The 23,303-nt window shown below is 35.8% G+C and overlaps 2 protein-coding genes, 1 long non-coding RNA gene and 1 other non-coding gene across 4 annotated transcripts; 3 read left to right on the top strand and 1 right to left on the bottom strand.

The window, feature by feature from the left end:
• Window positions 1–5,279: 5,279 nt before the first annotated feature.
• On the bottom strand, window positions 5,280–6,992 carry LOC146938194 (uncharacterized). Its single transcript, XM_085749598.1, has one exon. The coding sequence runs from the start codon at window positions 6,990–6,992 to the stop codon at window positions 5,280–5,282; it is 1,713 nt and encodes a 570-aa protein (XP_085605724.1).
• Window positions 6,889–6,995, top strand: LOC146938193 (small nucleolar RNA R71). Its single transcript, XR_015033724.1, has one exon. It is a non-coding gene; the product is annotated as a small nucleolar RNA R71 (small nucleolar RNA).
• Window positions 6,996–15,916: 8,921 nt separating this feature from the next.
• Window positions 15,917–17,314, top strand: LOC146938192 (uncharacterized). Its single transcript, XR_015033355.1, has 3 exons — window positions 15,917–16,059; window positions 16,527–16,590; window positions 17,003–17,314. It is a non-coding gene; the product is annotated as an uncharacterized LOC146938192 (long non-coding RNA).
• A 4,678-nt stretch (window positions 17,315–21,992) lies between these two features.
• LOC146938191 (putative F-box/LRR-repeat protein At1g56400) lies at window positions 21,993–22,427 on the top strand. The gene has a single exon (XM_085749597.1). The coding sequence runs from the start codon at window positions 21,993–21,995 to the stop codon at window positions 22,425–22,427; it is 435 nt and encodes a 144-aa protein (XP_085605723.1).
• The last annotated feature ends 876 nt before the right edge of the window (window positions 22,428–23,303 follow it).

Raw genomic sequence — 23,303 nt, 5'->3', positions numbered from 1 at the left:
GCCATTGAAGGTCTCTATCTTTGCCTGGAGGTTGCTTCATGACAAATTGCCAACTAAGTCCAACCTGGTTCATAGACGGGTTATTTCTTCAGAGGCTTCTTTGTGTGTTTCAGAGTGTGGCTTAGTGGAGACATCACAGCATTTGTTTTTATCTTGTAATATATATTCATCGTTATTGTAATATCCCGCCTGTCAGTATCAGAATATTACCAGTCGATCGTGCCAGCGGATTAATGTGCATGGAAAGTAAGTGTAATGGAAAATATTATTATGTGATAACAGCTTAATACAGGTTAAGTATCAGAGTCGTATTAAACACGCTTGAGGCAAAGGGTATTTTGGTAATTGCACACAAAAGGATATTTATATGATTTTGGACACAAAATATCTCATTTCCCTTATCCTTTCTCTCTCTTAAGTTGTTTGCAAGACTTTCTCCTCCTTCCCTCTCATCTCCCACGCCCTCTTCCTCTCCTCTCTCCACCAATCCTTTCCAAAATTTCTTTCTTTCTTAGTAAGCTTTTAGACCTTGATCCTTCATGATCTCTTGAGCTTAAGGAAACTTGGATTATGTTTAATCACTCTATTTCCCCTCTCAAGAAAAGATTCAAAATCAAGGGTTTGGTTTTGATCAAGAAGTTAGAGCTTTAGATTGTTGTTTGGAGCTTATGTTGAGCATGTTTCATGGAGTTGGTGAACCAAGCAAGAAACAATAATGGTTTTGAATGGGAGCTTGGGTTTATCTTGGAATCAAGAGTTAGGGTTTGAAAGATGATGATGTGAAGGTGATGTTGAAGCTTGAACTTGTTCATGAAGTGGTTTCTTTAGAGTCAGGAACCAAAGAGAAAGATGATATGAAGATTGGAGTAACATGAGTTAAGGATGCAAGTGGATCAAGCTAGGGTTTTGGTTGCTTGAGCATGAAGCTGTCACAAGGACTTTGTTTAGGTGAGTGTTACCGTTAATCCGCAAGTGCACGGGTTTACCGTAGTAGTAATAAAGAGAGAGTATCGATCCACATGGAGTTATTTAAATTCCAATCAAAAGTAGTAAAGGTTAGGGAGAAATCGATAATTAGGGTTTCAAGGTAATCTAAACGACGGTTGAAAACAATAGCTAAAGGCAACCTAGGGATTATTGGTTCATCCTATGGTTGACCTAACATCCTAATCCTAATCCTTGTTTATGTAAATCCTAGTTTCTAAGGACAAATCTCTCTAAAGCCTATCCCCTTCTTCGTTCGATATCCGGGGAGTGTGTCTCTCAAGGTGTTAGACCTATTCTCATGGCTAACTCCTATATTAAGATCCTTGATTGTACGAGATTCTATAAGTCCCAAGGTTCACTAGGCTATTCTCATGCTTCGCAATCCTTGTCTAAATTCACTTGTTCGGTTATTAAGACTTCTTCGTTCGATTCATCACCTTAATAACTAGGGTAACGAATTAAGAAGTACTAACCCTCCGCGTTCGCATCCAAAGTTTGGTACTTGTTAATATCGTTGTGAAGAACGGTGAATTTAGATAAGAAAAGTAGGGTTACATAAACTAGGGTTTCGGATTAGGATTGTTGGATCAAGCCATAGGACTCTCCCAACAATCCCAAGGTCTAAGGGAATTACTCACTCATGGTTGGTGTTGCCATGAATGAATAAGAAGAAAACAATAAGAACAATTGAATAAAAACGAGAACTTTTATTGAGAAATAGTATTCTGTCACAATACAATATTCAGAATTCAAGATGATAAAACAAGGAGAACAAGCTCTCTATTTATAGCCTACTAATGACTTAAGCCCTAAGAAATAACTGAAGGAATATTCTCTGAAGATCCATGGGCTTTATCGTCAAAGCAGGCTACGTAGAAAACCGCTGTTCGGAGCAAAAAAACAGCTAAAAGGGATGCTGGCAATCGCGCACGGCCGTGCGCCTTGCAGGCGTGGGCCGTGCGCCCTTCACTGACTTGGGGGAGCGAATTCTGATTTCTTCAAGTGCATATTTCGGTCCCAAATCTTGGAAATCTCCTATTTTTGTGCTCCAAATCCCTTTTCTTTAGCTCCAAGCCTTGCAAATCATATATTTGATCCTGAAATATAATATTGGATTCTTTGAAGTAAAAAGCTCTTAAATATAAATAAAAACACATAGAATCTAATTAAATCTAAATAGAATTAAACTAAATAACTTAATTAAAATACGTAATAAATCTACTTATCAAACTCCCCCACACTTGAATCTTTGCTTGTCCTCAAGCAAAAGGCATAGACATAGCAGCATAGAAAACATTTAAGTATATGACAAAATTAAAACACATGTTCCCTCCAAGGCCTTGTCCTAAGCATACACTAATCACAACCTCAAGAGCCCCTTATGATTCCTATTCAACCCAACAAGAGAAACTAAGTGAGTGTGTGTGTGTAGTGCATCCCCTTTGCTCCTGTATAAACAGGTATTATGAGGAAACAGGTTCTAACCCCAACAGTACATCAACCGAGAAAAACCTCATTTTCATTCCATATAAGCAAGGTGGGAATTAAGTTTAAGTTGGTTCAATTTTAAATTGTGGACCATATTTTTCTTTTCTTTTGGTCTCTTTTGGGGCTACAGATGCCTAGGGGATATCACCTTTTCATAGGAAGTCGGAGAGGGACTCACTCCTTCCTCCACTACTCCGGCAATCACCCTAAGTAGTGCTGTAGTTTGTAACTTCTTTCATAAAAATTTTTTCTTTTTCTTTTCTTTCTATATTTTTTTTTCTTCAGAAGTTTGTAGAAGCTATACAATCACTAAGGAGGTACCATCCTTCGCGTAGGAGTTGTTCGAGTACACTATCCTTCCCTCCATGCTCCGGCGGTGTTCTCAACTTAGTGAAAAAGTGAAAATCATGCTTCCCCCCATATTATTTCAACGTTAAATAAAGTTAATTAAATTTCCCCACACAAGCTTATACTACTTTTACTCCTAGAGACTTTAAAGGGTCCATGTACCATTAAACTTAGAACGTGGTCCTTAAAATACCTATTCATACACTTACTCAAAGGATGCACTGTGAATTTTCTCATTGGAGAAGTTTTGTTCACCTAGAATCAATGTGGGTCTATTGGAAAAACTTAAGGCAACAAGAAGCTATTTTCATGTACACAACAAGAACATTATCTAGCCTATATTGGAAGAGAACTTAACAAAAGATTATGTCATATTTAACAATTAAAACAAGAAAACTATCTAGCCGCTTACATGCCTTTCGCAATAAAACAAAACAAAAGATAAAAATTCAAGGGAGTTTGAAACACTACGACTCTTACTACCTAGACACTTTATTGGCTCCCCCCCATACTTGGGAGAAGCATTGTCCTCAATGCATAAAGAAAACAAGAAATTAAAAGGAAGAAAGGAAAAGAAAAGAAGAGAAAGGAAGAGGAAAGCTCACATTTTTATTGGTTCCCCGGTGGAGGATATCGGGCGTTGAGATATTCTTGCATTGCTAGAAGAGCATTATGGGTCTCCTCACGCCTTTGGTTTGTTCTTTGCACCTCCTCTTGCATACCGGAGAACTCTTCACCAAATTGTTGTTGATTGGTGTTGATCTTTTGGAGCTCACTTTGCATCCAATTCCATTGCTCATCATCCATTTGTGTTCTGGCTTCATTAGGCAAGTCAGAACCTTCTTCACTTGCATCTTCATCATCTTCGGGTACCTGAGGATTAACAACATACAACAAATTTCCTGCCACCTTTATGTCGGTGCGGGCAGGGTTAGGCAATATAATCAATGTTTCTCCTCGGCTGCCTCGAAACTCAAAGGTCCCTATATCAGTTTCATTTCGGATAAAGTTCATTTGCACAAGATCGTGCTTGCTCAAAGTGTTGTCTCCCTCTATCCTATTGAGTCCTGCATATCTTACCCCAAACTTATTTGCTATGCATGTTATAATACCACCGGCAACAATCACACTATCACTCTTGGTGATAGAGGATAAGTGATCAAGTAAGTAGTAGCATGTGTTCACGGGGTGATTATTAAGTGCAGCCCAAAGAATGAAGAGCTCGGGTGCTATAACTCTATGTAAGTCCGTCCTACCGAAGATAGTGCATCCCATAATTCTTTGAAAGTAACGGAGGACAGGGTTTTGGATAGCACTAGCTTTGTTGGACCTAGCAACGTAGTTATTCAAACCTGTGATTGTGGTCCAAAAGGCTTTAGGGTCATAGTTCACGGGTTTTGAGTATTGACTAGTTGAATCATGGATGAGCCCCGCATCGGCGAAACCCATGGTTTGGCAAAAGTAATCAAATGTCATGTCATAGTCAGTACCTAAAAACCGAAACGAGACCTTATGTTGGGGGTAATCCGACTTTGTCTTATCTTTTATGAAGCAAAATGAACTTAAAAACTCATAGACAAGGTTTTCATACCCCGGGTAAGTTCTCATCAAGCCGGACCATCCTAGGTTTTCAATTAACGATTCTACTTGCTCTTTTATACCTAGGTCCAACATAGCAAAGAAACAAGGATAACGATTCGGAAATAAAGGTCGAGAGAGAAGTTTGTTATACCTTTTTCTTTGCTCGGAGTTCTTAAATTTGATGCCATGGAACCTTGGTGATGCTTCCTTCCCTTGCTTGCTTGAAGACATTTTTGACCGAGTTTTTGTGATGGGTATACGTTGGAAGTAAGGTTTTTGAGTGGTTGGTTGGATTTGGTTGGAAAATTTGTGGTTTTTGGTTTAGGTTAATGGGGTATACGAAAATTGGGGTTAATGGATTGGATGGATGGAAATTGATTTTGTTTGGGTGTTTGTTTTTGGAATTGATTTTAGATTGGTTTGGGTGAAAGTTTTGTGTGAATTGGTGGAGTTTTGATGGAGATATGTGAGGTTTAAGGTTGAGGAAAAATGGAGGTTTAGAGAGAGAAGTTGGATGAGAGAGGTTTTTGTGTGGTTTGAATGAGAAGAAGATGAAAAATTGATGTTTATGGGAGGGGAAAGTCGCGCACGGCCGTGCGCCTTGGAGGCGTGGGCCGTGCGGACCTTGCTGTTCTGGCTGGGCAATTTTTTCAAAAAAATCGCGCACGCCCACGCGTATTGAGGCGTGGGCAGTGCGCCTGTTTCTGGTCCTCTGGGTTAAAATTTTTTCAAGTTTTCTATATCATATCGGACATGTACCTACAAAACAAGTAAAAACAACACAAAACAAACGAAAACAAAGCGGTAAAAATAGGTGGGTTGCCTCCCACGAAGCGCTCTTTTCACGTCATTAGCTTGACGATAAGAGGGGACCCTCAGATAGGATCGAACACAACATTTTGTGTGGTTGATGCTAGGTAGCGTTCTCTCATCTCATACTCAGCCTTGATGGAGGAAGGAGAGATTTCCTTCAGGTGGTTTCCTAATTCAAACTCCATCCTCTCATTATTCATATGGAACACGATCCTACCATTCAACGCGTCAATAAAAGCACCTGAGACCACAAGGAAAGGAAAACCAAAAAGGATTGGAAATTGGGGGTCTTCCTTCGCATTAACTACCATAAAATCAACCGGTATGATAGTGCCTCCAATTTTTACCGGAAGATTTGAAACATAGCCAGCTGGGTCAACGGTGGAATGGTCAAACAATACTAAGGTATGCTCCGCCGGTTCTAATTTTCCTACCCCAATTTTCTTAAAGAGAGATAGGGGCATTAGATTTACGCTAACCCCTAGATCACACCTAGCGTTTTTTATACTTTCCTTCCCTATGGTGCAAGGGATGGAAAAACTACCGGGATAACGGTATTCTGGGGTTGATCTCTCTAGAAAAATGTCGCCACTCTCCTTAGGTGATGCCGGCGTCTCCTTATCCTCTTTGCGTCCTTTAGACAAAATATTTTTCAAAAAATTTGCATAAAGAGGAATTCGGGACAAGGCCTCAACGAATGGGATTTTGGCACATATTTCTCTCATTATCTCAATGAACCTTTGGAGTTGTGCTTTCTTACTATGCTTGGCTAGTCCTTGTGGGGAAGGGTTCATCTTTCTACTAAACTTTAGGGTCATAGGGTTTTTGCTTTCTACCCTAGCATCGCTAACCGCTTCACTCTCAATGACATGGATATCTAAGATGGGTCCTCCTAAAGATTTTTCTTCCACAAGGCTAACAGCATTCACGTGGCTCTTTTGATTAGTCTCAGGTTGGCCTGGGAGGGCTCTAGAGACTTGAGAGGATGAAGAGACTTGTTGGTTCAATTGGGAGATCTGAGTCTCCAACATTTTGCTGTGTGTGGCAATAGAATCTACCCTATAGGAGAGTGTGGAGAGGGATTCCTTCAGAAGTTCGGTTTGTTGCTTGAACTCTTGGTTTAGTTTTTCTTGTCCTAGGACAAAATTTTCTATCATGAGTTCCAACTTAGATTTCTGGGGTGCCCTTTGGTTGGTACCGTAGCTAGGCGGTGTTGCTTGTTGCCCAAAAGAGTTTCTGTTGTAAAAGTTTTGCCCTTGCCTAATACCTTGGTATTGGGCGTAGTTCATTTGCTCTTGGGTGAAAGCAACACCTCCCAGCTGGCACTCATTGCCACTATGACCAACGATTCCACATAACTCACAAGAAGGAGAAGGAGAAACAGCATTAACATTGATTTTATCAAGTTGAAGGGTTAGTGACTCTACCTTAGCAGCCAAATCATCATAAGAAGAGACTTCATGCACACCTGTTTCCTTCTTTGATGATGCTCCAGCAGTGTTGGCCCTTTCGTTTGTCCACTGGTAATGATTTTGGGCCATATCCTCTATCAGCGCATAGGCGTCGGCATAATTTTTATTCATGATTGCTCCACCTGCAGCTGCATCAACGGTTAGTTTGGTATTATACAAAAGACCGTTGTAAAAGGTGTGGATTATGAGCCACTGTTCTAGACCATGGTGAGGACAAACTCTCAACATCTCCTTATAGCGTTCCCAAGCTTCATATAAAGACTCTCCATCCCTTTGGTTAAACCTAGTTATTTGGTCCCTCATTCTAGCGGTTTTGGAGGGTGGAAAGAATCTAGCAAGGAAGGCTTGTCGCATTTGGTCCCATGAGGATATGGAACCCCTTTCTAGGGAGTGGAACCAAGCACTCGCTCTATCTCGAAGGGAGAAAGGGAAAAGGTGTAGCCTGACGGCTTCTTGGTTGGCTTTAATGGTTCCACTAAGCCTAAGGAAAGTAGAGATGTGTAGATTGGGATCCTCAGCGGGGGATCCCGAGAATTGGTTTTGCTGCACAAGGTTTAAAAGTGCAGGCTTGATCTCAAAGTTGTTCCCTTCGACGGGTGGATAAACTATGATAGCCGTCGTCTCTTCCGTTGAAGGAGTAGCGTACTCCTTGAGGGTACGATTGTCTGCCATGGCTGCAAGCTATCAGAAAGTCAAAAAGAACAAGAAGAAATCGATTAGAGGAAATAAAGACAAGAGGAAAGTAAATACAGAAAGAAAACCTAACCGTCACCAAAGTTGATCGGAATTTGGTCAACTCCCCGGCAACGGCGCCAAAAACTTGTTACCGTAAATCCGCAAGTGCACGGGTTTACCGTAGTAGTAATAAAGAGAGAGTATCGATCCACAGGGAGTTATTTAAATTCCAATCAAAAGTAGTAAAGGTTAGGGAGAAATCGATAATTAGGGTTTCAAGGTAATCTAAACGACGGTTGAAAACAATAGCTAAAGGCAACCTAGGGATTATTGGTTCATCCTATGGTTGACCTAACATCCTAATCCTAATCCTTGTTTATGTAAATCCTAGTTTCTAAGGACGAATCTCTCTAAAGCCTATCCCCTTCTTCGTTCGATATCCGGGGAGTGTGTCTCTCAAGGTGTTAGACCTATTCTCATGGCTAACTCCTATATTAAGATCCTTGATTGTACGAGATTCTATAAGTCCCAAGGTTCACTAGGCTATTCTCATGCTTCGCAATCCTTGTCTAAATTCACTTGTTCGGTTATTAAGACTTCTTCGTTCGATTCATCACCTTAATAACTAGGGTAACGAATTAACAAGTACTAACCCTCCGCGTTCGCATCCAAAGTTTGGTACTTGTTAATATCGTTGTGAAGAACGGTGAATTTAGATAAGAAAAGTAGGGTTACATAAACTAGGGTTTCGGATTAGGATTGTTGGATCAAGCCATAGGACTCTCCCAACAATCCCAAGGTCTAAGGGAATTACTCACTCATGGTTGGTGTTGCCATGAATGAATAAGAAGAAAACAATAAGAACAATTGAATAAAAACGAGAACTTTTATTGAGAAATAGTATTCTGTCACAATACAATATTCAGAATTCAAGATGATAAAACAAGGATAACAAGCTCTCTATTTATAGCCTACTAATGACTTAAGCCCTAAGAAATAACTGAAGGAATATTCTCTGAAGATCCATGGGCTTTATCGTCAAAGCAGGCTGCGTAGAAAACCGCTGTTCGGAGCAAAAAAACAGCTAAAAGGGATGCTGGCAATCGCGCACGGCCGTGCGCCTTGCAGGCGTGGGCCGTGCGCCCTTCACTGACTTGGGGGAGCGAATTCTGATTTCTTCAAGTGCATATTTCGGTCCCAAATCTTGGAAATCTCCTATTTTTGTGCTCCAAATCCCTTTTCTTTAGCTCCAAGCCTTGCAAATCATATATTTGATCTTGAAATATAATATTGGATTCTTTGAAGTAAAAAGCTCTTAAATATAAATAAAAACACATAGAATCTAATTAAATCTAAATAGAATTAAACTAAATAACTTAATTAAAATACGTAATAAATCTACTTATCAGTGAGTTCCTAGATAGTTTTCCACCCTTGGGAATTATGTGTTTTACTCTTGAAAGATAATATGAATTTCTAGGGTTTTTAAGTATAAGTTTAGTTGCCCCTTTTCTTGTCATGCTTTCTATGCTTGTGAATACTTGTCTTGAGGCTGTTTTACAGGTTTTAAATGAGCACTAGAGTCATAAAATGCATAGAGACACTTGGTTTTGAGGTTTTTGGGTCAAAAACACCATTTTTACAAGTGCTGGACTGTCACAACTCGCCACAGCGAGCAGACAGCTCGCTAGGCGAGCTAGACGACCAGAACTGGGGGTTTGCTCGCCTTGAACTTGCCACAGCGAGCAAGGTTACTCGCCTCGCGAGCAAGGTTACTCGCCTCGCGAGTAGACAGTGTGGCAGCACACCGTTTGCTCGTTTCAGGCTGTTTCGATGTTTTTCGTACCGATTTTTCTTGTGCAGTCTTTTATGAAAGTAAACCCCTCAAACCAAGGTCCTATTTGATAAATCTTGAGCAAGGTTTTCTTGAGAAGAAAAGCAAGTATTTGGCAAGTTAACAAAGCATGGCAAATGAGAGAATAGTACGATAAGAATCGGGTAGCAAGTTAATCATTCAGGAAGGGAATGAAAGTAGAGCCTTGACATAGCTTGTCAAGAACTAGAATAGTTAGCAAAGAAATAGAATGCTATGCATTAGTGATATGCTTGATAAGACGCGAAGTGATTTAGAGTATTATTTTCGCGTAGGAGCTAAGAGCCATACGAATATGGCAAGTTGTGAATTGAGTAGATATCTATTCTCAAAGTAAGTTAAGCAAGCATATAGTTTACCTCTAGTGGGATCGTTTAAGGATCCGAGGTAAAAGAGATAGTATGAATAGGTTTAACCTTCATGCATGCATAAGACCAAGACTTTGTTAAAGTTGTGATGCGATTAGATATCATATTCACAAGAAAGTTTAAGCAACTTTTAAGACAAGAATCATGTATGGTCAAGACCATTAAGTAAGAGTAGGTGCCGTGTCTCTTGTAATCCTTCCAAGGTTCGATTCAAGGGGTTCTCCGGGGAGAACGGTTAAGCCGTAAGGGAGCCGCACGTCACTGAAGGAGTCCGGTGTGCCTTAGCTAGGATTTTCACCGGTAGTAAGGGATTAACTTCCGAGGTTACTCCACCTGGGACTAATCCGTAAAAATGAACTCAGATATGTTTGTTTGTTAAACGCTAACATAATCAATGAATCTGACTATGCATATTTATTAGACATATATATGTTTTGTCATAGAGCCTTGACGTAGATCTCCAAGAACTAGTAAGATAGCAAGAATCACTATATGTGATAAGATAGGATATGTTGTTAGATACAACGTATTCAAGCAAGTAGAAGCAAGTAAAGAAAGATTTGCCGATGACGATCTTAGGTTTCCCCTAATCGTCCGGTTTAGAACCGTGTCATGTTTATGTTATGTTTAGGCCTCGATACGTATAGCGTATCTTGGCATTGCGGTATTAGTTTCCCCTTGACCGCCATGACACGTATAAGAAGAGAAGCCAATAACAAGTTAAGAAGTACCTATGACGGGTCTAGTATACACGACCGTCTAGGAAAGCAAGTCCCCACACACGTATAATCAACCGGCAGGTTGTATTGTAGACACGTGGTGACCATAGGCTTCCCCTGTGGTTACCTATAGCCTAGGATTAGGTGGAACTCACTGAGACATTATGTCTCATCCCAATCCTTATTTGTTTCAGAGATCAGGATGCATGGTTTAGCAAGCTAGTAGCCGAATGGATGTTGCGGCAAGTGTTCGTTCGTACCCGTTGCAGGAGGATGTGGATATTCAAGGATGCATCTAGTATACTTTAGAAAAGTTGAGTTGTATTATTAAAGTTGAGTGGTGGCAGAGCAAAACGGTCATTCCTTTAGGTTATTTAGCTATTGTGCGTTTGGGTCTCATGGAATGAGCGCAATAATAGGTTTTTCAATAATGTTGTAACCCCTATTCCCAGGTTGTTAGATAAAATATGTCTTTAGCCTGGATGAAAGCCAAGAAGGCTGCCTTTAGGTTTGGCACATATAGGTGGTGTTCGAGCCCGTTTCAATGCTTGGGCATCACATAATGGTTTGTTTGGTGGTTGTGTAATTGAAACTTTGTTCCTTCCGTAGTTCTTTAGGCACATCTTGTGCTAGAGGAGTTGCTTTTTATGGTTAATATATATTCCATTTTTGCTTGTTCAAAAAAAATTATAATTTTTTTTTCCTTTGTAACCAAAAAAATAATTATAAAAATGTCATTCTGTTTATTTTATTATTTAATTTTCGGAATAGTATATCAACCAGTTCTTACTTTTTTTTTTGAAGGAATCAACAAATTCTTAATTAAACTCTAGATAGTAGCTTATTCAATAACCATTTAATTAAATTGTTTATGCAAACGCTTCTAGAGACAAACATAATGATAGGAATGAAGTACAAATTATGAATCAGTTTACCATCTATTTCTCAGCTATATATCCTACATAAACGAGAATTCAGGTAAAGAAGTGAAACAAAAATAAAAATCTTTATCCATCTCTATTAATTGCATGTTTAGAATTACGGTGAATTTGACAAAACTACGATAAACGATAACACCTCGTAATTTTGTTAAAACTCAAATATAGTTTTTCTTTCCAAAAGAATTGTACTACAAATCAACTTGAGTAACCCTAAACAATTGAATGGTTTATTGGATCATGATAATGGCAAAATCCATATTTCCCAAATAGGCCTTTTGCTATTGCTTTTGCTTGCTCTTTGACTTTTTGGCTTGGTACTTATTCCGATCTCTTAGCATACAAACATCACCATGGCATACAAAGTCTTTGGATTCTGAAGATTCAGAGAAACAACAGAAGAAAAACAAAGCCATTATTGATTTTTCACCTTTGAGGAACCAAGAAAGAAAACAAAGTGGTTTAGCTGAATTTGCATTCATGATGATTGATTATTTATATATAAGGTATGAACAAACACACACATTTTATTATGTACTAGTGGGAAACAAGTAACATAGGAAAAATATTAAAATATTCGTATAGGTCAAAGATTTGCAGAAACTGTCCGTGTGACAACAATCAAAACACGTCTTGTTTTTGTCGACAACTTGTCACGTACAAACAAGAGTAGTGGCCATGAAACAATTTGAGCTGGCATGGTAGTGTGGAGTTGAGGAACCTCACAAGAAGCATATGAACCAATAATGATATATTCATGTAGATGTAGTGTTTGGTCCCTTTCAGTTATGCTTACTGCTTAAGTGATGACCACTTGCAACGAAAATTGTGACTTTTCAAAAAACAAAATTAAAAAAATTAAAAATGAACTTTGTATATCGAGATTTACAACACTCACACACTCTTCGGTTATCTGCGGTCTAAACTTATGCATGATAAAAGTCATAAGACTCAGATTGGATTTTAATCAGAGTCTAATTTGACACAATATTTGATACTCCTTAGTCCCTTCCGTTTCTTATTGCTTATCACTTTTATAGAAAAAATTGTTCTTACTCCGGACTTATTTATAAGCAAACGTCTTCATAATCATCAAACATAAGCAAAGATCACTAAATTCAACTTTATTTAATATAATTATTCGAAAAATGTTCCTTATTAATTCTCCTATTTATTAAGATGAGTGCATGGTCCTAATGTAAATGTAATGTGATAATTTATTGCAACAATTTAATACTTTAGGCCATGTCAGTCTTGACCATGATTGTCAAAATCGCGACTTAAGTCCCAAAGTCGAGGTTTTTGCGACTTTGCGTAACTTCAACGACTCAAATCCATAGCAGAATCCCAAAAACAGGCAAAATTTTATCAAAATCGCACAAAATCGCAGGATTTTGATGGATTTTGTTCATTTTTTGATAAGGGTCAATTTTTGACTATATTCATAAATTGACCCGATTAGAATCCATGACCCGGTTCTATAAATACCCAAAAGGCCAAATTTTTTCATTCTTTCACTTCCTCAATAGTTACACGGTTCATCTAGTTCAAAATGAACTAAACCTAACTAGATTGTCTCCTTCCTTCAATCCATCTTCCTTTCCTTCAATCCATCATTGTTTCATCTTCAATCCATCATATTTTCCATTTCTTTTTCACATTGATTTCATATTCGTTCAAAATGGTGAATGGTTTAATCTGCTTTAACTTTCCAGATATGTTGTTCGCGTTTTTGCATTTTTGGGTTACTGAATACTGATTGTGCTCTCTGTTTGTGCTCTCTGTTTTGTTTAGAGATGGCTAGTACCTAGGATTTTCCTTTAAATATTTTGTTAGGCATCTAATCTTTGCCTTGAAACTTAATAGCCTAACTCACTTGTGATCAAGTATTTTGTTAGGCATCTAGGATTTGCCTTTAAGTATTTTGTCTAGGTTGTTTAGCATTATTATGACTACTAAAGAATATTTGCATATAGGCTTTGAGTCATTTATGTATGTATTTTGTGGACTTTGAACTTTAGTCATCTTAGAACTCTAACCTAAAAAGATTTAGTTACACATGGTAACTAAAAACAAATTACTAAAGATAAAAACATACCCTAGAAAATAAAGGAGAAGATAGAAAATCTCCTGGAGCTCCAAAGTTACCTTCCTCTTGAACTGCCACAGTTCTGAATGAGAAATTATGAATGAGGAAGGCTGGTATTTATAGTGGAGATTTCTAACTAGGTTTGGGCTAAAAACGCGGGTAAACCCACAAAAACAAATAAAATTACACCTGCGTCCCTCGCATTTGAGATGCTCGGGGCGCATATAGCATGCCCTAGGCGCATCTAGTGTAATTTTTGAGATGCCCTAGGCGCATGCTATATGCCCTAGGCGCATCTAGCAAAGTTGCCATGCCCTAGGCGCATGGCATATGCCCTTGGTGCATGGCATATGCCCTAGGCGCATGACATTAGCTTCCTGGGCCCAGTTTCTCCGATTTTCCATTGTTTTAGGTCTTCGTCTTCAAATAACTTTCCTCGGAACTTGGAAATAGAATTCCTCCCTATGTAAAGTCTCTTGAGGCCTCTTGAATCTTCATTCTTGGTCTTCCCCAAGTCTTGACAATTCTTCAGATGTTCTTGATTTGCCGATTTGCATGATTTCTTCGCGAATTACTTCAAAAACCCCCTAAAATTGCTATGTTTCGGGAAAACTAGAATTACAGACTCAAATATAGAAAACATTACAAAAGTCCCGAAATCATAGGCAATCGTTCTAATACTCCTCCTTTTTGCCGTTAAAACATGCTGAAAATGACTGAAAAATATGTCAAGAATAACGTAAGATGACCTGTCATCATCGTCAATTTAAATTATGCGTTTAGATTTAAATTACGCGCGTCAATTTAAATTTTTATTTAAATTTAATTTTATGAATTTATATTTATGTTAAAATATTTAATGTTTATTTTAATTATTGTTTTTTTAACGATGTGTTGTTTGTTTTTTATTTTATATTTTATATATTTTAGTTTTAGAAGGAGCATAAGTTGAACATTGTCTCTAATGTATATTTGTTTGTATGATACTTGTGTTAGTATTATTGTGTCTCTTTGTGTCTATTGGGATGAGTTATGGAGCACTTCCCGAAGCTCATTCTGTTGAGGCTTTGTTCGGACTACGAGTGTGCTAAAACACTTTTATAAACACTTGTTTAGAAATCTGTATTACAAACATAAATATAGCTACGTGCGGTCTCTGTGGATTCAATATTTTATTTTTATGATTCAAACCGATGTACTTACCACTTTGCTGACGAAAGCAGAAATCCTATATTTTCAGTGTCATTGAAAAAGATAAATATATTTTTTACAACATGAAAATGCTAAATATATATAGTTATAGTTTTAATCAAAATCAAAATAATTTTAATCAAAATAATTTTTTTTATAACTACTATTTATAATTTTTACGTATTAACGTAATAAAAGAGAGGACCAACAGGCGGTCTTTAAAAAAAAGAGCAGACAAGTGAACGGACACAGGGTGCCATTCCTTTAGGATAATGTGAGACTAAGTTGGAATCTTGTAAAAAGAGCATTTATTTTCTATTGACTCAAAAAGAGCATTTATTATACTGACTATATGAATATGAAAACATATTCTATAAGGAAAAAAAATTAAAAATTGAAAACCTATTATTGTTTTTCGTATATTTAGGAGAATTAAATATATTTGTCCTTCTTGCTAGTTATTATATAATTAATCTTTTACTCAAAAAAGAGCATTTATTATATTGACTATCTAGAATTGAGAACAACCTTTATATGGACAAAAACTTAAAATTAAGAAAATCAAGTATATTGCGCTTTCTTGTTGGTTATTATATAAATGTTGCATTAGACATATCATTTTCACAAAATTCTCATAAACTTTACACAAAAGTGTAACACCTTTAATCATTTGTATCATTGCCTTCTTTTCTCTATCAAACCCTCTCCATCACCAGTATTATTCCAGATAGCTAGATATGGCACAAAACTTTGACATGATCTGTTTGTTACCAGACTCATTGCTTTTCATCATAATCTCACTCATTCCATTCAAGGAAGCTGTAAGGACATCCATCCTTTCCAAACATTTGTTGCACTTGTGGAAAAACACAACACTGGTCATGTACGAACTAGTTGTTGCAGGTTCGATCCTCGGCATCCCAAGTCTAATTTTTTTTTTAATCTAAAATTGTTTGATAATCTTCCTTAGCCTCAAACCATATTATATATTAAAACACTACAAGAAATCTTGCATATTGCCAGGGAACAATGCCAGGAGCAAGAAGTCCTGGCAAATTTGCCAGGAGCTATGCCAGGGAAAACTCCTGGCAAAGTTGCCAGGGGCAACCCCTCACAAAAGCCGTGGCAAAATGTATGGAGCAGAAAAGATTCTTGTGTTGTCAGGAAAAGCAGGACGGTACAACACTTTGCCAGGGGTTGTGCCACCAAAAACCCCTGGCAAATTGCAAAGCCTGCAAATTTGTCAGCACAGCCTGCAAAGGCTACGTGAATAGCCTGTATTGTAATGCTGTAAATACAATATTGTCCTTGGTTTTTAAAAAAAAAACAAGGGTTTTTTTGACTTTTCATCAAACCCTAAAGTACCTAAAAGCTTCAGCTTTTCTCTTCCTTCCTTCATTCTTACCAGCCGCGCCTTCCTTCAGCTTTTCTCTTCCTTCCTTCACTCTCTCAAGAGCGCAGCTTCCTTCCTTCACCGTCAAACGCCGTCGTCGTTCCTCACCGCTGCCGTTCATCAGGTTTGTCACTTCTTGACCTCGTGTTTTCTCTCTTTCCGAAATCTTCTTTAGATCTGTAACTTCTTGAACCCATTCAATGTGATGCTTATTTTGTTCATAGATCTGTAACTTCTCTAACTCACTGCCGCAGTCGTTCCTTGTTTACTGTGATGCTTATTTTGTTCATGATTTCTCAATTGCTTTATTTTGTAACTTCTGTAATGTTCCTCTTTTACTGTAATGTTTACTCTTACTGTTATCTCAAGCTTTTTGCCCTAAAAATGTGATCTGAACTGCCCTAAAAATGTGATGTTTATTTTGTAACTGAAAAGCTCTGTGTATGAGAAGTATTGTAAATTCCCAAATACTAAAGATAAGATTTTAGTTCCAAGTTTGTTTAGGAGAATGTAATAGTAATGTTAAAAAATATTTCAATGAAATTTGACATATTCTTTAATTGAGACATGTTCTTATGGTTTGTGTTTCAGGTCGCCCCTGTTTGAGTACTTGTGTTTATGAAAAGAATTAGAATTGCTTGAATTGAATTTGAAGGTAACTTCTGTTTTAGTTGATTATATATAGAGGGGAGGATTGAGAGGCTAATTAATTCAACTTGATTAAAATTGTAACTTAGTCATAGCAAGACTGAGTATTATATTTTTTGTTTAATTAAATTGTTAAGAGAGTTGTTGGGTCAAAGTTTATGATCCAGTAATTGCTTGAATTGAATTTGAAGGTAACTTATGTTTTAGCATAAACATGTTATACAATAGTCTTCATTACCAATTTTCCCCATATTAAGTTATGATGCAATGTCAACTTCCTTTCAGTTATATCGTGACTACAAATTCTAGCTCACATTATATTCATTACAAATTCATTGCTTCCTCTCAATTAATCATTACCAATTCTGATATATGTTCTTCAAAAAAAAAAAAATTCTGATATATGTTGTCATGTATAGGGTTCAAGTGTTCCCTTAGTTGTCAAATGGGCTGATACTGAAAAGGAAAGACAAGCCCGAAGAGCTCAGAAAGCACAGTCTCATGCTTATAATGTGGGACATTTTTTTTTTTTTTTGAAAGAAGCTTCTAATGTGGGACATGATTCTCAGCATCCTTCATTATTTGGAGCGATGCCTATCTATTTAATTTATTGGTCGGTAATATTTGGGGAAGTTTCTTACACTTCCGGTTACAATTTCTACCTATTTGATACTTATGTATGTAATATTCTGCACAATTTTAATTTCAATGTTGCTAGACCTATTATTTTATGTGTGCTATTACTTTAATTTGCATTGTTAACTTCTTTTTCTAAACCAATTAAATTAAAATAACATTTTAAAAACGTTTTTTAAATAATTTTTATTATTAAATCAATTTTTTAATAATAAATAAAAAAACAATTTAAAAACGTTTATTTTAAAAAATTTAATAATTAAATTTAATTAATTTTCGAAAAGAAAATATAAATTCTTTTTTAAAATTATTTTAATTATTAAATTTTAATATTTTTATTTTTTTTAACGAATAAAAAACGTTTTTTTTTTATAAAGTCGTACACAATTTGCCAGGGGTTAACCCCTGGCAAAGCGCCTAACATGTTTTTGAAAAGGACTGACACAGTCTGCATTGACCAGAATGCGTCAGAAAAGCCTGTGTTCTACCAGACACATTTTGCCAGGGGTTGTGCCAGGGCCTGTGCCAGGAGCGCGTTTGCCAGGAGCTAAAGCCCTGGCAGGGTCATTTGCGATGAGCGGATTTGCTGGGTATTCTGCTCCTGGCAAAACTCCTGGCAAATGTCCATTTGCCAGGGCTTTCTGCATTTTGCCAGGGCTTCTGCCCCTGGCAAAATGCAAGATTTCTTGTAGTGAAATCACATCTAATCTCTTATGCCCAAGCTCATAGTCCTTAACCCTAAAATTGAGTCCCCTCTCTTACTACTTGTTAGATCTCCATTTTATTTATCTCTTGTTTTTTTCCCTTCATGTTATTTCATTATTATTTCTTGTGTTTCTAGGTATTCTTTGTTTTATCATCATTATTGTCTAAGTGTGTCTATGAGTTGAGCAATTGCATACGCGATATGGATTTCCAAGTTGCTTCATTTTAATTAATATTCTACCTGGTCTAACAATTTCAACATAATTCTAGATCTGATTACTTAACAAGGCCGACTATGTGTTCAATTCTAGGTCAAGTTAGTTCATGTTTGAAATTCATATCACTCGACGATGATGAAGGTGAAGATCATGTTGAAGATGATGATCTTATAATTAAAACAATTATCAATCATAAAATCAAATCGACGAGTGATCTTCACCTTCATAATCGTCGAGTGATATGAATTTCAAACATGAACTAACTTGACCTAGAATTGAACACATAGTCGGCATTGTTAAGTAATCAGATCTAGAATATTGTTGAAATTGTTAGACCGGGTAGAATATTAATTAAAATGAAGCAACTTAGAAATCCATATCGCATATGCAATTGCTCAACACATAGAGACACTTAGACAATTCTGATAAAACGAAGAATACCTAGAAACACAAGAAATAGTAATGACATAACATGAAGGGAAAAAAAAGAAGAGATAAATAAAATGGAGATCTAACAAGTAGTAAGAGAGGGGGACTCAATTTTAGGGTTAAGGACTATGAGCTTGGGCTTAAAAGATTAGGCGTGATTTTAATATATAATATAGTTTTGGGCTAAGGAAGATTATCAAAAAAATTTAGATAAAAAAAAAAAGAAATTAGACTTTGGATGCCGAGGATCGAACCTGCAACAACTAGTTCTTACATGACCAGTGTTGAGGTGCGAAGTTGGCTTAAATTTTTGTTCCTGGTGAATACTACTACAAAGAAGTTGATGGTGATCATAAGAGAACTTGGTTAAACAATGGAAATAGTTGTCAATGCTTGACATCAACCTTGAAGGTGGTAGAGATGAATAATTTTACAGGAGCTGTGAATGTGATTTTAATGCTTCACTTTCTTATCTGCAATGGAACTGTTTTAAAAACGATTAATATCAATGTACAAAACGAAGAGACTGAGGTCGAGGAAAAATGTCGTAAAGTAGAAGAACTTATAATGACAACACCAAGGGCTTCAAATGATTTAGAGATATTGTTCTGTTATTGAACAAAGAATTATTATTGTATTATTCTACTATGTATTTTGTTTTTGAATATTAAGACACCTTTTGACTTATTTTGGAAAAAACATCAATCAATGATATGACAGATTTTGGTTTTGGTTTTATTAATTAAACACTAATATGTGTATTTTTATTTTGTTTGCATACTTCATGGTTTTTATTTACAACTAGTTTATTAAAGATATTTATTGCTATACATTAATATAGTATGTCAAACTTTTTAATACGCTCATACAATGATATTAACAAAATACTATCTACATGCAGAGATATGATTAAATCCAACTCTAAAATTCCTTAATATCATAGCAAAGAACATTAGTTTGATTTTTCTTCCACGTGACTTTATATGTCATTTTAAATGCCTCTCATTCTTATTACACTTTGAAGATATATGGAAAGTGAGAACCCTTTTTTTGGCAAAATAGAAAATATAATAAATAAAAAAAAGAGATACAAAGACTAGGGGACATGAGACCTGACCCAGGAATAACCCAATCGAGAATACAATCGTTTAAAATCTTCTTCTAAATTAAAACTAGTAATTGATATATGTATAGGCATGGATCACATATTGTATAATTATATAAAAACTATTTAAATATGTAAGATTGTGAGTTTTTTTTTAAAGATATTAAATAAAAATTATCAGGAAAATAAAATATTAGTCAAGAGGATCACTTTTTTTGTGAAATGTTTTCTCTGCTAGGGTTTACTTTGTGAAACCTCAGAGGCAACATTGTAGTACATAAACGGCTACACCTTTCTTTTTCTAGTTGCTCCGGACAAGCATCCTGATCATGAGGCCACAATAACAATCATCTATTATCTACAACCAAACCTCCCAAATCGAGGTCACCTTTAAAAAAAAAATCATTGGTTTTTTCTCTTCTTTGTGTTCCACTTTCAAACGCCACCATGTCGTCGGATTCTTGGTTGAACTTGCTTGTTTTGCTCTTGCAGGAAATGGTCAACTTTGTTCCGTTTTGGAACTACTCATTCTCGCCGGAATCTGGGTTGGAAATTGTTTTGTTATGAACTCACCGGCAAAGCGTAAACCTTGTTACTGATTGGCTCATGTCTGGATAGTTCTACGTTTACTTATATTCTCCCTGTAGGATGTTCGAAACGCCACCAGCTCGCCGGAATATGGGCTGTGTATTGCTCATTTTTCGTACTCCCCGTAAAGTATGGGTTTTACCACATGTTGGTATCGAAGATGACAAATTCGAGGGTAAGGAACACAAACTCCCAACTTATGTGAGGGATAGGATTAAAAATCCACCTTTTTCTTTGTGTCCAATTTTCCAGAAGAGTCAACGGATGTGTCTCTTTGCATCTCTTCAAAGGTTATGCCACGGTGATATATGTTTTCATTTTGAGGTAGAGAGACAAGATGGGGGAAACTTTTTGGATTTTTTTAGACTCGCAAGGGTGCAAGACGTGGATGATTTCCATAAACTAGACTATATTCATATAGGTTCATGAAAATTAAGGATTAATCCTCCCTCATTTGTTTTTAGTCGGTTGTGGCACTCAAAGACTCATTGTTGACTAATAAAGAATGGTGGTCTAAATAGTTTAAGGGTTTTACACCATAGGTGTCAAAGTTTATTTATTCTGTTTTTGTTAATTTGATTCACATCACTAAAATGATTTTATAAACACTTGTTCAGAAAATCTGTGTTACAAACATAAGTCGAGCTAAGTGTGGTCTATGTGTATTTGATTTTTTATTTTTAAATAAAATCCGACGTACTTACCATTTTGTTGAGGAAAGCAAAAATATTATTTTTGTCAGTGTCATTGAAAAATATAAGTATATTTTGTTACAAAATGAAAATGATAAATATATAAACTTATAGTTTTAATCTAAATCTAAATAATTTTAATCAAAGTAAAAATTTCATAAAAACTACTATTTACTACCTCCGTCCCTAATTATAGGGCCCTTTTGAAAAAATAACGGGAATTAAGATAGTGGATATTTGTATTAAATATGTTTGTAATTACTATTGTTTTTACAATTTTATCCCTTAAGAGAGAGAGGGTTGGTTTATGTTTTCAACATGTTATTTATTGTTGATTGAAGAAAAATATGTATAATAAATAGGGGCATGTATGTAAAGAAATAATTAATGTAGTTGGAAATAGCAAATGAGTCTTATAAAAAGGGACAAAAAAAATTCTCAAAAGGGTCTTATAATTAGGGACGGAGGTAGTATTATTTTTACGCATTAACGCAATAAAAGAGCGGACCGGCGGGCGGGCACGTAGTGCCCTTCGTTTAGTATAATGTGAATACATTAATAATATTCATTAAGACTAAGTTGGAATTTTATAAAAAAAAGCATTTATTTATTTTTTACTCGAAAAAAGCATTTATTATATTGACTATATGAATATGAAAACATATTCTTTAAGGGAAAAAAAATACAAAAATTTGAAATCCTATTATTTTTTACATATATTTTGAGAATTAAATATATTTTACCTTCTTTCTGGTTATTATATAATTAATCTTTTACTCAAAAAAGAGCATTTATTATATTGACTATCTAAAATTGAGAACAACCTCTATATGGATAAAAACTTAAAATTAAGAGAATCAAGTATATTGCGCTTTCTTGCTAGTTATTATTATATAAATGCTGCATTAGACATATCATTTTCATAAAATCCTCATAAACTTTACATAAGAGTATAAAACCCTTAATCATTTGTATCATTGCTTTCTTTTCTCTATCAAACCCTCTCCATCAAAAATATTATTCCAGATAGCTAGATATGACACAAAACTTTGACATGATCAGTTTGTTACCTGACTCATTGCTTTTCATCATCATCTCACTCATTCCATTCAAGGAAGCTGTAAGGACATCTATCCTTTCCAAACGTTGGTTGCACTTGTGGAAAAACACAACCAACATTGAGTTCAATGAACACTTTTTTGTTGGATCTGAATTCCAAAGATGGGATTTTCTTCATTTCATTACATTATGTATTGAAAATCACCAAGAATATCCCATTGTTGAAAAATTATCTTTGACATTAGAAGATCCTGGTCATGTAACTAGTTCAGAGATTGTCGAAAGATGTGTTGATTTTGCTATTCAACAAGTGGTTAAAGATTTGGATCTAGATTTTTCTAGTCCTTATTGGACTGAAGAGGATATTGAGGAACCTGAAGCCTTTGTTTGCATTGAGAATAAAGGTATATGAAAATAAAACCCTAAAATCTCTCAAGTTGTTTTTCTTGCAGTTTTTCTGAAAATGAGTTGATGAAGTTCCATGCACTCAAAGAAGTTTCTTTAGGTTGGATGGAATTGAAAAACAATGCAATCAAAACTCTTTTATCCAATTGCAAGATGACTGAGATTTTAAACATAAAAAAATGTTGGTCATGGAATAGACTTGATTGTGTTGGAGTTGATGAATTACGTTTGAAAAAGCTCATTGTTGATAGTTGCTTTTTTATGGAGGGTGGATTTTTATTCGATGTGCCAAATTTAACTTATTTCAAGTTTTATGGGAATATAATGTATTTTGATATAGAATATTCCTCACACTTGGAAGAGGTTGATCTATACTTTGGCCTTGAATACGAATATATCCTGAAGAAGATGGCTTTTTTTATCCCTTACAAATTTCAAACATGTTAAGGTTCTCACCGTCTGCGGTTTCATTCTCAAGGTAATACAAATTTCCGTTTTCTTTTCTATATGAATTTTCTTCTATAGAGTTTTAGATATATATACTAGAAGTGCAAGTGAAAACACATTTTTTTTGTTACTACATTGTATGCATTGATGAGCTCGACTAAATGCAATTTTTGTACCAAAATATGACAAAACATTAGAATTAAAAACACTTACCTTGAGGAGTTATTATTTTGTAAGTAATTGATACTTATATATTAGTCATTTCTATTGAGTAAATTTATTCAACATATGTGTTTATTAATCATGTATATTCTCACTTTGTTGGATTGGATAATGCGAGATTTCTTCCAAAATTTGGTTTATCTATAACTGTTGTTATATCCATACCTGATTCTCTAAAAAAATATAAATTAAAGGATCTGTTAGATATTTAATA

The sequence above is a fragment of the Medicago sativa genome, chromosome 3 (genome assembly GCF_051527215.1).
Source record: "Medicago sativa cultivar Bolivia chromosome 3, Bolivia_mono, whole genome shotgun sequence".
NCBI classification, from domain to species: domain Eukaryota; kingdom Viridiplantae; phylum Streptophyta; class Magnoliopsida; order Fabales; family Fabaceae; genus Medicago; species Medicago sativa.
The sequence above is the reverse complement of the archived record's forward strand: the minus strand, read 5'-3'. Positions and strand labels throughout refer to the sequence as shown.